The sequence below is a fragment of the Rattus norvegicus genome, chromosome 8 (assembly GCF_036323735.1).
Source record: "Rattus norvegicus strain BN/NHsdMcwi chromosome 8, GRCr8, whole genome shotgun sequence".
NCBI lineage: Eukaryota > Metazoa > Chordata > Mammalia > Rodentia > Muridae > Rattus > Rattus norvegicus.
The window spans coordinates 27,452,644-27,464,349 of record NC_086026.1 but is presented as its reverse complement, the minus strand read 5'-3'; the positions used below and the strand labels follow the sequence as shown (position 1 = coordinate 27,464,349).

Below are 11,706 nucleotides of genomic sequence, written 5' to 3'. Positions count from 1 at the left end.
AGCTGTGTAATCAAGAGGACAATTTGTGGCAATCTGTTCTCTCCTTCCACCATGGGGTTCTGAAGGTCAAACTAAAGTTGTCAGGCTTGGTGGCAAGTTACCCATCTTGCTGGCCCTAGCTAATTAATGATTTTCAATAGCCTTTCAATAGCAAAGCATGGGCCCAAGGGCTCAGTGGTAACCAAGCCTGATCAATTGACACACGAACATCTTTGTGAGTTTGAAGCCAACCTGGTTTGTACAGTGAGTTCCAGGATACCTAAGGCTACAAAGAAAGACAAGTCTAAAAAAAAAAAAAGGGAAGAGAGAGAGAAAAAAAGGTGGGGTAGAATGGTAGAATAGTCCAGACCTAGAGTTCAAGCTATAGTAGTAAAAGAATTACATGACAGATTTAATAAGGCTACTTTATTTCAAACCAGTACAGAAGTATATAGACCAGATAAAAAAGCTTCTGCATTCTTCTGAGCCAGAAACACTCAATGCATTCACATAAGGTTCCATTAAAAATGTCTACCTTGCTGGACGTGCTAGCACATGATTTTAATCCCAGCACTGGGGAGGCAGAGACAGAGGGATCTGAGTTTGAGGCCAGCATGGTTTACAAAAGGAATTCCAGGAGAGATAGGGCTGTTACACAGAGAAATCTTGTCTCAACAATACTTTATTTTATGCAGGGTGGTGGTCTTGCCTTTAATCTCAGAACTCAGGAGATAGTCAGGTGACTATCTGGGTTCAGTGCCAGCCAGATCTACATTCAAGTATCAGGCAGGCCAGGGCTACATAGAGAGAGCTTGTTTCATAAACAACAAAATTCACCTCAAAAACTAAATAATATTTATTATTAACCTGAGTGCATGTGTGGAGGTCAGTGGACAGCTCTGTTATGAGACCACTCCACTTGACCAAATTTCAAATTGACAGTCTGTATTAAGCCATGTAGCAACTGCCTGGAAAGGAACACTTCTCCCAGAGCAGCCCCAAATGCGTTATTACAAGGAGTTGTTTTTTGTTTTGTTTTTTTTTTAACCTTAAAAGAACACAGAAAAACTGCATTCTGGTAGCAGTTGCAGGGGCAAGCAAACAAGCAGCTCAGTGAGAGCTAAGAACATGCAGTTATCTGGGACATTTTGACTCTGAATTTGTAGAACAGGACTGGATGCTTTCCTGTGGAACTTTTCAGGGCAAGGGGTAGAAACCAAAGATAGCTATACCTGAGACAAGATGGAGAAACCTTGTAGCTGGTTCTTTCTTTCCAATTGGGTTGCAGGGCTGGAACTTAGGTCTTGAGGCTCAGGTAGAAACATCTCTACCAGTCCAGTTTCCCTAACTGTCTTTTCTTTAAAAAAAAAAAAGGGAGGGGGGACTATGTAGCTTAGAGAGATGTCTCAGTGGGAAACGCACTTGATACACAATTGAGACTCGGAGTCTAAATATGAAGAACCCACATAAGGCTGCATGCAGTAACAAGCCAACATCAGCAACTCAATTTCCACATCCAGGAGGAGGCGCCAACAGCAGAAATCCTCAAAGCTCCTGTGAAGGCTTCTCTTGGCCACATCTGGTGGCAGCCCACATGGAAGAAGGAAGCCATTGCTCTTTGCCTGCTTGCCTTCACCCTCACTGACAAGTTCGTGTGTCCTGTTCCTGAGGGAATCCTTTGTGCTGGTGCTAGTGCCTACTTCGTGGGACTTCACCCTAGATGGAAACGGGCAGCCCTCTAGATCTTCTCAGTCCTCTGACACCAATCTGGACTGCTGCGACAGCCAGTGAACCAAACCACCAGATCCTGATCTTTCTTTCCCTCCAGAAGTCCCATTGTTGGACTACTCAAACCAAAGTCTGTAAGTCACTTGAATAAATCTCATATAAAATATCCATCCTATCAGTTCTGTTCCTTATAGCTTTAATTAATATGGCTACCAGACTAGATATCCTCAAGTACAAGCAGAGAAAACAAAGACATGTCTCAAACAAGGCTAGAACTGACATCCAGGGTAGACCTCTGATCTCCATAAGCAGGCCATGGCAGAGTGCACACATAAAGCTCAAACGTGCACACTAAGATATAAGCTATCTAAGCTAGCTCAGGAGCATAACCAGCTTAGACTGTGCAAGGCTCTGGGTTTGAGCTCAGCATTGAAAAGAAAAAGTCACAAGAGTACTGTGCCAATATATACTTAAAGGTTCATTGGGTAAGAAGAGTATTACTGCCAAGCCTGATGACCCGAGTTCCAACCTTCAGACTGTCACAGTAGGAGGGGAGAACTGATTCCTGTAAATTGTCCTTTAACTTTCACATGTGCACTGTGGTACATGGATGACTGGCCCCACTCCATACACACATGCATATAAGTAAAAATTTAACAAAAATTCAAATCCAAGTAGTATATACGTAAATATGTACTTATTTATATATGTGGGTGTAATAGCTACTCTTGGTTGTCAAGTTGACTACATCTGGAATTAACTAAAAGCCAAGCAGGCTGGGCACACCTGTGAAGGACTTTTTTCTCCACTGAATCATTTAAGGTGGGAAGACTACCCTAAATCTGAGTCTTTTGAAATGGGAAGATGTAGTGGGTGGATGAAAATAATGCATGGGGCACCCATAGCTCCTGGCAATTCCTTAAGAGCAAAAATGAGACCATGGTGGTACAGGCCCTTTTCAGTCTCAGCACTTGCGAAGTGGAGGCAGGAGTCAAGATCATTGGTGGTACACAGCCAGTTCAAGGGTAACCTGGTCTATACAAGACTTCCAAGACAAAATTTTCTTGTTGAGATGCTAGGTGTGCACCGCCAGGACCAGCTTTCGGTCAGTCCTGAGTTCCCCTCAGGAGCAGTACCTAACAGCAGACACCAGCTCTCCCTCAGGACACAGCTCTCACACAAGCATGACAGCAGCAAAGCAGCAGCAAAATTTTATTCATGTGAACTGTTAAAAATGACCATCTATACCAGTGTCAAATGAGGGAGGGAGGGGAAGGCAGGGCAGAGCAGGGAGACGAGGGGAGGAGGGAGGAGTCCCCTCTACTGGTAATAAAGCTCCAGGTTCATCCCGTCGTGGATCTCATCTGAAGGGCAAGCATTAAGGAACTTTCACTGGGAGCTGATCTACCTTCCATCTACTCACAGCTGGGTCCTGTGGCTCAACACCCAGCCCTGGGTTAAGGAATGGACACTTTGATCTAAGAACTCCAAACTATAAATAATATTCAGTGGTCCTTAAGACCACTGAGAAGGCAAAGTTGTTTGCCACTGAAGCCTGGTGTACAGAGTCAAATCCTCAAGTGCCCCCACCCCATCATACACACAGAACAATACATTGTCAATGGTTATTCAGGCTGGAGACAGCTCAGCAGCTGAAGAGCTCTCAGGCCTGCTCTCCCAGAGACCTGGCTTTACGTCCCAGAGCTCCCGTGGTGGCTCCAGGGAATCTGAAGCTTCCTTCTGGTCTCTGCCAGCAGCAGGCATACATGCGGTGCACAGACATAATTGCAGACAAAAGATCCAGACCTCCCCTCCCCAAATTAAAAAAAAAAAAACCCAACCATCAATCCATCCATCCATCCATCTCCTCAACTACAGTCACACTCCTCCTGTCCAACACTCAAGTTGGCATTCAGTAAATAAGTATTTTGAACCAAGTATATTTCGCCAACGATCCTTCTCACCAGCAAAATAATTTCCACAGTTTCCATTTTCTCAGTAGTCATAATGGGGCATATTCTAAGTTAAGCATCCCTCTTGCTTAATTTCTGTACAGGTTTCAGCACAGAACCAGAACTTGAGATAAATACGTGAATTCTTTCTTGAAAGGATACAGTCTCCCAGAGACACGTGGTCTTTAAAAATCGTGTACCTACGGGATAGATAGCTTTCAGAGAGAAGCTGATAAGGGGTGGGGTGTTTTTTGTCCTGAAAACAAGCTCTTCGGGATTGTCTTGAGGTGCTCGCTCCAACGAACGCCCTCTAGCCTGATACTGACCAGCGCGTACTTACCACTTTTTAAGAACGATCTTATTCCAGCGGGTGCCAGTTTGAGCCGCTATCAGTTTCTTCAGGTCGCCGATGGTGTCATCGGTGCTGGGCACGAAGGAGTTAAGGTAAATGAAAGGAAAAGATAGACCGAGGAAGACGACTTCAGGCCTCCCCATAAGCGTCATTTAACTGAAATCATCCAATACCACCATCTGCCCCAGAGACCCTGCCAGTCACCCCTCGGTGGATACTTGCACTTAACGCGGACTTTCTTTCCTAGACGGTCGTTGCAAACCACCTCAATCATTGTGGCTGGAGCTACACCAGGTGGAGAAAGGGATGAAAAGCAGCAGTCAGGACTTCCAGGGTCGCCCAGGTTCCCAAAGCCCCTTCCTGGGTTAAGTTCTCTGGTCACACTTCCCCGAACACCCGACGCAAATCCTCTGCAGCCCCAGTCTACAGTTTCAATTGCGGGGACCACAGACAGTCGCGACTCCGCCCCTTAACTGCGGCAGGCCCAGCCCCAGACTCACCCGGCTTTGCCTCCCGCAACCCCTAGGCTCCCAAGTCTTGGCAGCTTCCCGCGATCTCCGGCCTCTCCGTTTAGCCTTCTCACCTCCAATGTCCTCGAACCTAGCGACGACACAACTTGTAGCTCGAACGCTGAATCCTGACCGGATTTAGGGCTGGAAACAGGAAGCGGAAGTGATATAACGGAAACACCGGCCCTTAGGTGCTTCCGGGTTCCGGGCTAGCAAAGATTTGCGATTCTGTTGCGCAGTCTGGAGGAGCTGAGACTGGCTAAGAGTGGATTTAAGCCGACGCTAGAACTGGTATTCCTTAATTGTGGAAGAGACCTAAAGGATCTCAGCGGCGGCGTGATCGACCATTTCCAAGCTAGACAAGTCTCCTACCGCAGAATCCCGGCTGCAGATGTGCGGAAATGGAGTCATGCAGGGCCTGTGGCTTTCTGCTTTCATTCAAAGCTCAGCCTCAAACCCCGTGCTTGTCTTTCCCCTCTGACCGTAGTGACCGTTTCAGAGACTTCAGGAGTGCAGACTGCATGATGAAAACTAAGTCGTATTCTGGACAGGAAGCCATGATGCGTTCCACTCCGCGTATCCGTGTCCTGCCTGCGAAAATGTTGGAAACAGCATACGGGGAAAGATCTTTTGCATTTGTTTTTAATCTTCAAGGAACACTTTGTTCCAGATTACAGACTCGCAAGAGCTGAAGGGAGAGGAATCCCTTAAATTTGACCAGTTTCGCCTCTATTGAGCAGACAGGACTTTTAGCAAGGTAAGCTTATATTGACTCAAGAAAGAGTCTACCCAGGGCCTTGTGCTTACCTAATACGACTTATACAAAATCTTATCCTTATGCGTAGGCAGCAAAAAGCATTACTTTTGCTTTCTATTGCGGCTTGTGGCCACGCCTCCCTGGCTTGGCTGTCCTGCTGGCTCCTCATCCCCATCCCAGTCACACTTTTCAGTTTCGAATGAAGTCCTGTTCCAATATCTCTTCTCCAATGCCTCGTTTCCGTTCCGAAAAGACTTCCCAGGCTCTACCCGACTCCCATATTGGAGAGTGAGCTTTGTTTTTCTTGTTTTGTTTTGGTATTTGTTTTAGTGTCGGAGGTCAAACCTAGGACCTTCTAGCATGTTAGCAGCCAAGGGCTCTCTCACTGAGCTGCACACGTAGCTCCTGGTTCAGCTCTTGTTTCTGTCTCCAGCGATGCTTTTTAGACCTCGTTCCTGCTCTTAATCATTACTCCAGTCCTAAGTCCCCCAGCTTCTCCCTTTGCCGCCCACCCATCCCCTATGTCGGACCCTGTTACGCCTAAGCTAGGTTTTTACAAACTTGGTCTTAAGGCCCAGCTAGGACTCCTGGTTCTTGAGCCCCTTCCCACACAAGTCATGGTTTCTGGGTTTGCTGCTCTGTTAGCTTTTCACTGCTCAAGTCATCTCTTCTGGATATGCGGTCTGGTCCTTGGATGATGTTTGCTTAGCAACAACCCTAAACCTTTTCCAGCTCAAGCCAAGCCTTCTCGGCTCTAGTCCCACAAAGACGCGCGCCTTGGTCTCTTCCTACTGAAGCCACGCCTTCCATTGTTACTGACAGCCTCCAATTTGCTCCTCTGCCCCTGGCCACACCCCTCCACTCGGCGGCGCTTTTTCAAATGCTAGTACTTTGGTCTCGCTTGCGACACCCGCTGCTCTTAGTCTCTGTCTCTTTACCTCTCTCCCGGAGTTCAACTTTGGGAGTTTGCTGCTTTTCCTCAGCCTGGCCCCCTGGCCTCCTGGCCCCCTGGTCCCCTGGTCCCCTGGTCCCTTGGCTCCCCTGGCCACGCCCCAGGACCACTCCCTGCCCGCCGGAGCCACGCCTTCTAGGCGTGTAGCTTTCCTCAGCCGGGCCTACAAGGCGTCTATCTGCCTGAGCTCGTCACGTCTCACCGCTCGGCTACGTCCTGAGTCCCCTCCTTGTCAGAGCCACGCCTGGCTTGTCTGCTGACCCCCTCTGGCTTTGCTTGCTTATCCTTAGCGCCACCTCATGGCCACGCCTCCGAGGCGGTCATCACCCCCAGCTTTCCGGGTTTGCTGTTCGTCTTCCCCTGGCCTGGCCACGCCTCGTGCCCCCTCCTCTCCCAAGCCACATCTAGGTTTTCCTATTTCCAGTTCCATCCGCTAGTCAAGCTAGTCAGGCCTAGTCAGTCTCTAGTCTGGTCCTCCAAACGGTCGTCAGGCCGCGCCAGTACAGTCCTGGGGCCTCAGGCACTTTCCTAGGAAGGTAGGGATCCTCGGCAGGCCTCGGAAAGTCGCGCCGGTTTGGCCAGTCCGGCCACCTCAGCACCCTCCAGGGAGCGCGGCCTCCCGGCCACCGGAAACGGAAGCGCGCGACGGCTGGACCATGGCGACGCTGTTTGACCTCCCAGACTTGGTGCTCTTGGAGATCTTCTCTTACCTCCCTGTCCGGGACCGGATCCGCATCTCCAGGTGCGGCCCCGCTCCTCGGGAGAAAGAGCCGGGCATGGGCTCGGCAGGAGAGGCGGATCCGGTCCCAGCGGGCCGGGTCGTTCTAACGGCCGGTCCACTCCTCCAGGGTCTGTCACCGCTGGAAGAGGCTAGTGGATGACCGGTGGCTGTGGCGACACGTCGACCTGACGCTCTACACGGTACGCGGGACCCGGGAGCGGTGCGGGGAGAGCCAACCTCCTGCCCTGGGATAGAGGGGCCTGTGCTTTATTTTGTTTTCTAGTGTTTGTTTGCTCTTGGTTTTATTTATTTATTTTTGATACTTTCTAAAGGCTTTTATTTTTCTGTATTTTTGTTGATTTTTTTTGGAGGGGGGGTGTTTTGAGACAGGATCTCTATCCCAAACTGGCTTCCAGCTTCCTATGAAGCTGAGGCTGAGCTTGAATTTCTAATCTACCTCGCCCTCTAAGTATTGGGATTACCAGAGTCGGCCTCCATGCCTGATTTCTGTAATACTGGGGATGGAATTTAGGTTTCTTGAATGCTAGGAAGGCACTCTTCTGACTGAGTCATGTACTGGTTTCCAACTAACCACCCCCTCCGTTAATCTGCTCAGTGCTGAAATTACAGCTGTGGGCCACCTTATCTGGCCCAGGAAGTGTTTGGGTATTGTTTATTTGTTTTTTTCCTCCAAGTAAAATTTCTCTGTAGCCCTGGCTGGCCTGGAACTCCTCCTCCAGTGCTGGGACTAAAGGTGTGCACCACCACCCCACTGGTTTGGTTTTTAAGTGAGTTCGTGCTTGGAATTTTCTGCATGTCTATCCTAGCAGTAGCCTTTTCTCCTCCTCTGCAACGTTCAGACCTCAGTTTCTCATCCAAGATATGGGGATTAAAGATAATGCTTGTGGAGCTATCGGTGACGGAGTGTTTGACTCTGGTGAAGCCTTGGCTCCATCTCTTGCACCAAGAAAAACAAAAAAGTGCCTTCATGTCTGGCATATTGTAGAACTTAGCCAGTTGCAGAGAGAGATGATTTAGACCAGTGTGTGGTCTCCAGCATTCAATAAATGCAAGCTCATAACTTTTCAGTGTTCTGGGTTTGTTGTTTTAGTTTTTGAGATGGGTCTCATGTATCCCACGGTAGCTTCCAGCTGGCCATGCAGCCTGGGATGACAAAGATTCTGCTCCTCTTGCCTTTTCCTGAGGGCTGGGATTACAGGTGTGTGCCATCACACAGTCCATGTGGTGCTGAGAACCAGATCCACGCCGGTTTGCTAGGCAAGCACTTCACTGACACAGCCTCGTGCCCAATTTCTATTTTTTGGTCTTTTGAGACAGCATCTGTCAATGCGAAATATAACTGTTACCTCAGAGTGGATAAGAATTTACTCTGGAGCCAAATATGAGTGACTAACCATGTACGGAGAATACAGAGTTGGGTTTTCTCAAATACGTGTTTAAATAGAATAATTCCATGACAATTTTTTTTACTTTATTATTATTTTTATTGAGACTGGGTTTCTCTGTGTGGCACTGGCAGTCCTGGAGCTCAGTCTGTAGACCAGGTGGGCCTTGAACTCCAGTTCCACCTACTGGGACTAATGATGTGTGTGCACTAACTCTGTCCAGCGAAATTTTATAGTAATAGAATAAAGTCATAAAAAGTGTTAGCCATTTCTCTAGCAACAGATTATTTTTTAAAAGATTTATTTTCTCTGTTAAAAAGTGGTCAAGAAATTTTATACCGTAAGACTGGGCCTAGTAAAGACTTGTTACTACAGAGGTTGAGAGAGGAAGATCATAAGTTCAAGGCCAGCCTGGGCAATTTACCTCTGCCCTGCCTTGAAGTACAAATTCAGAGAAGGCCTGGAACTGTGATTCAGCTCTAGAATGTTTTCCTGGGCTGCACGAGGCCCTGGATTTCACTCCCCAGTGTCATTAAAAGTAAGGGTGTGCTGTGAACTGGGTTATAACTGAGTTCTCAGCCATGTCCTTACTATACCCGAGGTCCTGGATTCCATCCCAGCATAAGCAACAAATCGTTTGCTCTACCCAGCTTTCTTTTCTCTTCTTTTCTTTTGGATAAAATGAACATACAATGAAATGCACTGTATTGTTTTTTTGATTGCATAGTTTTGTGTGCATGTACCTACATCTACATGTGTGTGTATATGCATGAGTGCAAATACAGATGTGTACAAGAGCAAGTAGAGGGGGTTGGGGATTTAGCTCAGTGGTAGAGCGCTTGCCTAGGAAGCGCAAGGCCCTGGGTTCGGTCCCCAGCTTCGGGGAAAAAAAAAAAAAAAAAAGAGCAAGTAGAGGCCATAGGTCAGTGTAGGGTATCTATCTTCCTCAGCTTCCTTGTCTTTCTGTCTCTCTGTCTCTCTGTCTCTCTCTCTCTCTCACACACACATACACACACACACATACATGCACATGCACACACATGCTTGTACCCATATATGTAAATGTAAATTATTTATTTTCTTTTGTTTGGAACAGGATCTCATTAAGTAGCCTTCATTTGCTGTGTAGATCAGACTGGCCTGGGATTTAGAGAGATCCTCTTGTTTCTGTGCTGTTCCCCACCCAACCCAGAGGTGTGCACTGCAGTCCCTGACTCCGCCTTATTTGTTCCTGAGACAGGGTCTTCCACTGAACTTGGGAGCTTTGCACTTGACTAGATAGGCTGGCCACAACTCTGGATCCTCTTGTCTCAGCCTCCCCTGTGTGCTGGCTGGGATTAAGTCTTGATACCCAGCAAAAGAAACCACTTTGCTCTAGGGAAGAACGCTCAGAGAAGAGCAAAATCCCAGAGAGAGACCAGAACCCAGGTCCCAGGCATGCCTGTCACCAGCTAGATGGATCTTCTTGGAGCCCCCGTATCTCTTACCCAGCCATCCCAATCTCTGGCTCTTACAGATGCGGCCGAAAGTCATGTGGCACCTCCTGCGCCGGTACATGGCGTCCCGGCTCCACTCGTTGCGCATGGGCGGCTACCTATTCTCTGGCTCTCAGGCCCCACAGCTGTCCCCTGCCTTGATGCGGGCCCTGGGCCAGAAATGCCCCAACCTGAAGCGCCTGTGCTTGCATGTGGCTGACCTGAGTATGGTGCCTATCACCAGCCTGCCTAGCACACTGAGGACCCTGGAGCTGCACAGCTGCGAAATCTCGATGATCTGGTTGCAGAAAGAGCAGGACCCCACGGTGCTGCCACTGCTGGAATGCATCGTGCTAGACCGAGTGCCGGCCTTCCGTGATGAGCACCTTCAGGGCCTTACCCGCTTCCGAGCCCTGCGCTCGCTGGTTCTGGGTGGCACCTACCGGGTCACTGAGACCGGGCTAGATTCCAGCCTGCAGGAGCTGAGCTACCTGCAAAGGCTGGAGGTGCTGGGCTGCACCCTGTCAGCAGACAGCACCTTGCTGGCCATCAGCCGCCACCTCCGAGATGTGCGCAAGATTCGGCTGACCGTTGGAGGCCTCTCAGCTCAGGGCCTGGTGTTCCTGGAGGGAATGCCGGTCCTGGAGAGTTTGTGCTTCCAGGGTCCCCTTATCACCCCAGAAATGCCCACACCCGCTCAGATTGTGTCCTCCTGCCTCACCATGCCTAAGCTCAGAGTGCTTGAGGTGCAGGGGCTGGGCTGGGAGGGCCAGGAAGCAGAGAAGGTCCTGTGCAAGGGCCTGCCCCACTGCCTAGTTATCGTCAGAGCTTGTCCCAAAGAATCCATGGACTGGTGGATGTGAGGGCATCACCCGTCCGTCTCTGGGACCTATCCTAACATTGAAAGTGACTTTCCAAGCAAACTGAAGCATGTAAATTAATGAGGGACTGAGGTCTCAAGGAAAGGAAGCTAGGACCTTGGGGCTTCCTGAGCTGGGGTTATCTGTAATCTGGGTGACCTCAGACTTGTCTTACAAGAGTCTGGAAGGCCCAGTTCACACATTTAGGAATAGGCATCATAGCTACCTCATGATTCATTTTTAAGTCCTTACCCTCCTTTTTCCCCCCAGTACCTGAGGATCAAACCCATGACCTTAGGTATGGTAGACAAGCAGTATTGTGCTGCTGAGCCACACTGGAGCCCTGGGAAGCCTTAACAGACCCCACAAGACCCTTATAGAGGGTCATTTCAGGAATGGTCAGGTGAGGGTGAAGGGGGTTCAGGGCTCTAAGGTCTGTCTGGTTTCTCCCTTCATGGTTGAGAGGCATGGAGGTCGGGCAGGGGAGCCAGGTGGCTGGACTGTCCTAGTTTTCTAAAAGGTTCTCAATCATATTTACTGTGTTTTATATCCTGCCTTTTTCATGTTTTCTACAGCATATACTATTTTACTATTAAAGAAAAAGGATGTTTTTCAAAGTGTGTTATTTAACTTGTTTAACAAGGGCTTCTCCTTGTTATAGGCAGTTTTTATTATGTATTTGCGTATCTTCTTTACATTTGTTCATTTGTGTTTGTCTGTGTGTGTGCTAGAGCACATGTGTGGCTGTGGGAGTCCATTCTTTCCTATCCTGTGTGTCCTGGGGATCAAACTTAAGTGGTCAGGCTTGGTGACAAGTGCCTGTACCCACTGAGCCATCCTCGTAGCTGAGGGTGATTTTCAACTCCTACTTTAACTGCCTCTACCTCCAAAGGGCTAGGCTTTGGTATCTACCACGTCTTCTTCCTTATGGGATGCTAGGGCTGGAAGTCAGGGCACCTTTCTAGGTACTGAGCTGCATGGTGAACAAAGGGTGGCAGGGCACTAAAAAGGCAGT

At 48.8% G+C, this 11,706-nt stretch overlaps 2 protein-coding genes across 7 annotated transcripts; one reads left to right on the top strand and one right to left on the bottom strand.

Moving 5' to 3' along the window:
* Positions 1–2,891: 2,891 nt before the first annotated feature.
* Ubl5 (ubiquitin-like 5) lies at positions 2,892–6,612 on the bottom strand. Of its 4 annotated transcripts, NM_001393883.1 has the most exons (6): positions 6,603–6,612; positions 4,512–4,626; positions 4,230–4,296; positions 4,000–4,083; positions 3,822–3,859; positions 2,892–3,071 (listed from the first exon to the last, which is right to left on the bottom strand). In NM_001393883.1, exons 3-6 carry the CDS (start codon positions 4,283–4,285, stop codon positions 3,028–3,030), a joined length of 222 nt encoding a protein of 73 aa, NP_001380812.1. In that variant the 5' UTR covers positions 4,286–4,296; positions 4,512–4,626; positions 6,603–6,612; the 3' UTR covers positions 2,892–3,027. The 4 variants fall into 4 exon arrangements, with proteins under 4 accessions (NP_001380812.1, NP_001041708.2, NP_001380811.1 ...); NM_001048243.3 differs by lacking the exon at positions 6,603–6,612 and having other exon boundaries at positions 4,512–4,685; NM_001393882.1 differs by lacking the exon at positions 6,603–6,612 and having other exon boundaries at positions 4,595–4,685.
* Positions 5,214–11,308, top strand: Fbxl12 (F-box and leucine-rich repeat protein 12). 3 transcript variants are annotated; one of them, XM_017595608.3, is made up of 3 exons: positions 5,214–5,277; positions 7,078–7,150; positions 9,873–11,308. In XM_017595608.3, the coding sequence occupies exon 3, from the start codon at positions 9,873–9,875 to the stop codon at positions 10,692–10,694; it is 822 nt and encodes a 273-aa protein (XP_017451097.1). In that variant the 5' UTR covers positions 5,214–5,277; positions 7,078–7,150; the 3' UTR covers positions 10,695–11,308. The 3 variants fall into 3 exon arrangements, with proteins under 3 accessions (XP_017451097.1, NP_001386748.1, NP_001020871.1); NM_001399819.2 differs by lacking the exon at positions 5,214–5,277 and adding an exon at positions 6,578–6,971; NM_001025700.3 differs by lacking the exon at positions 5,214–5,277 and having other exon boundaries at positions 6,578–7,150.
* Positions 11,309–11,706: the final 398 nt, after the last annotated feature.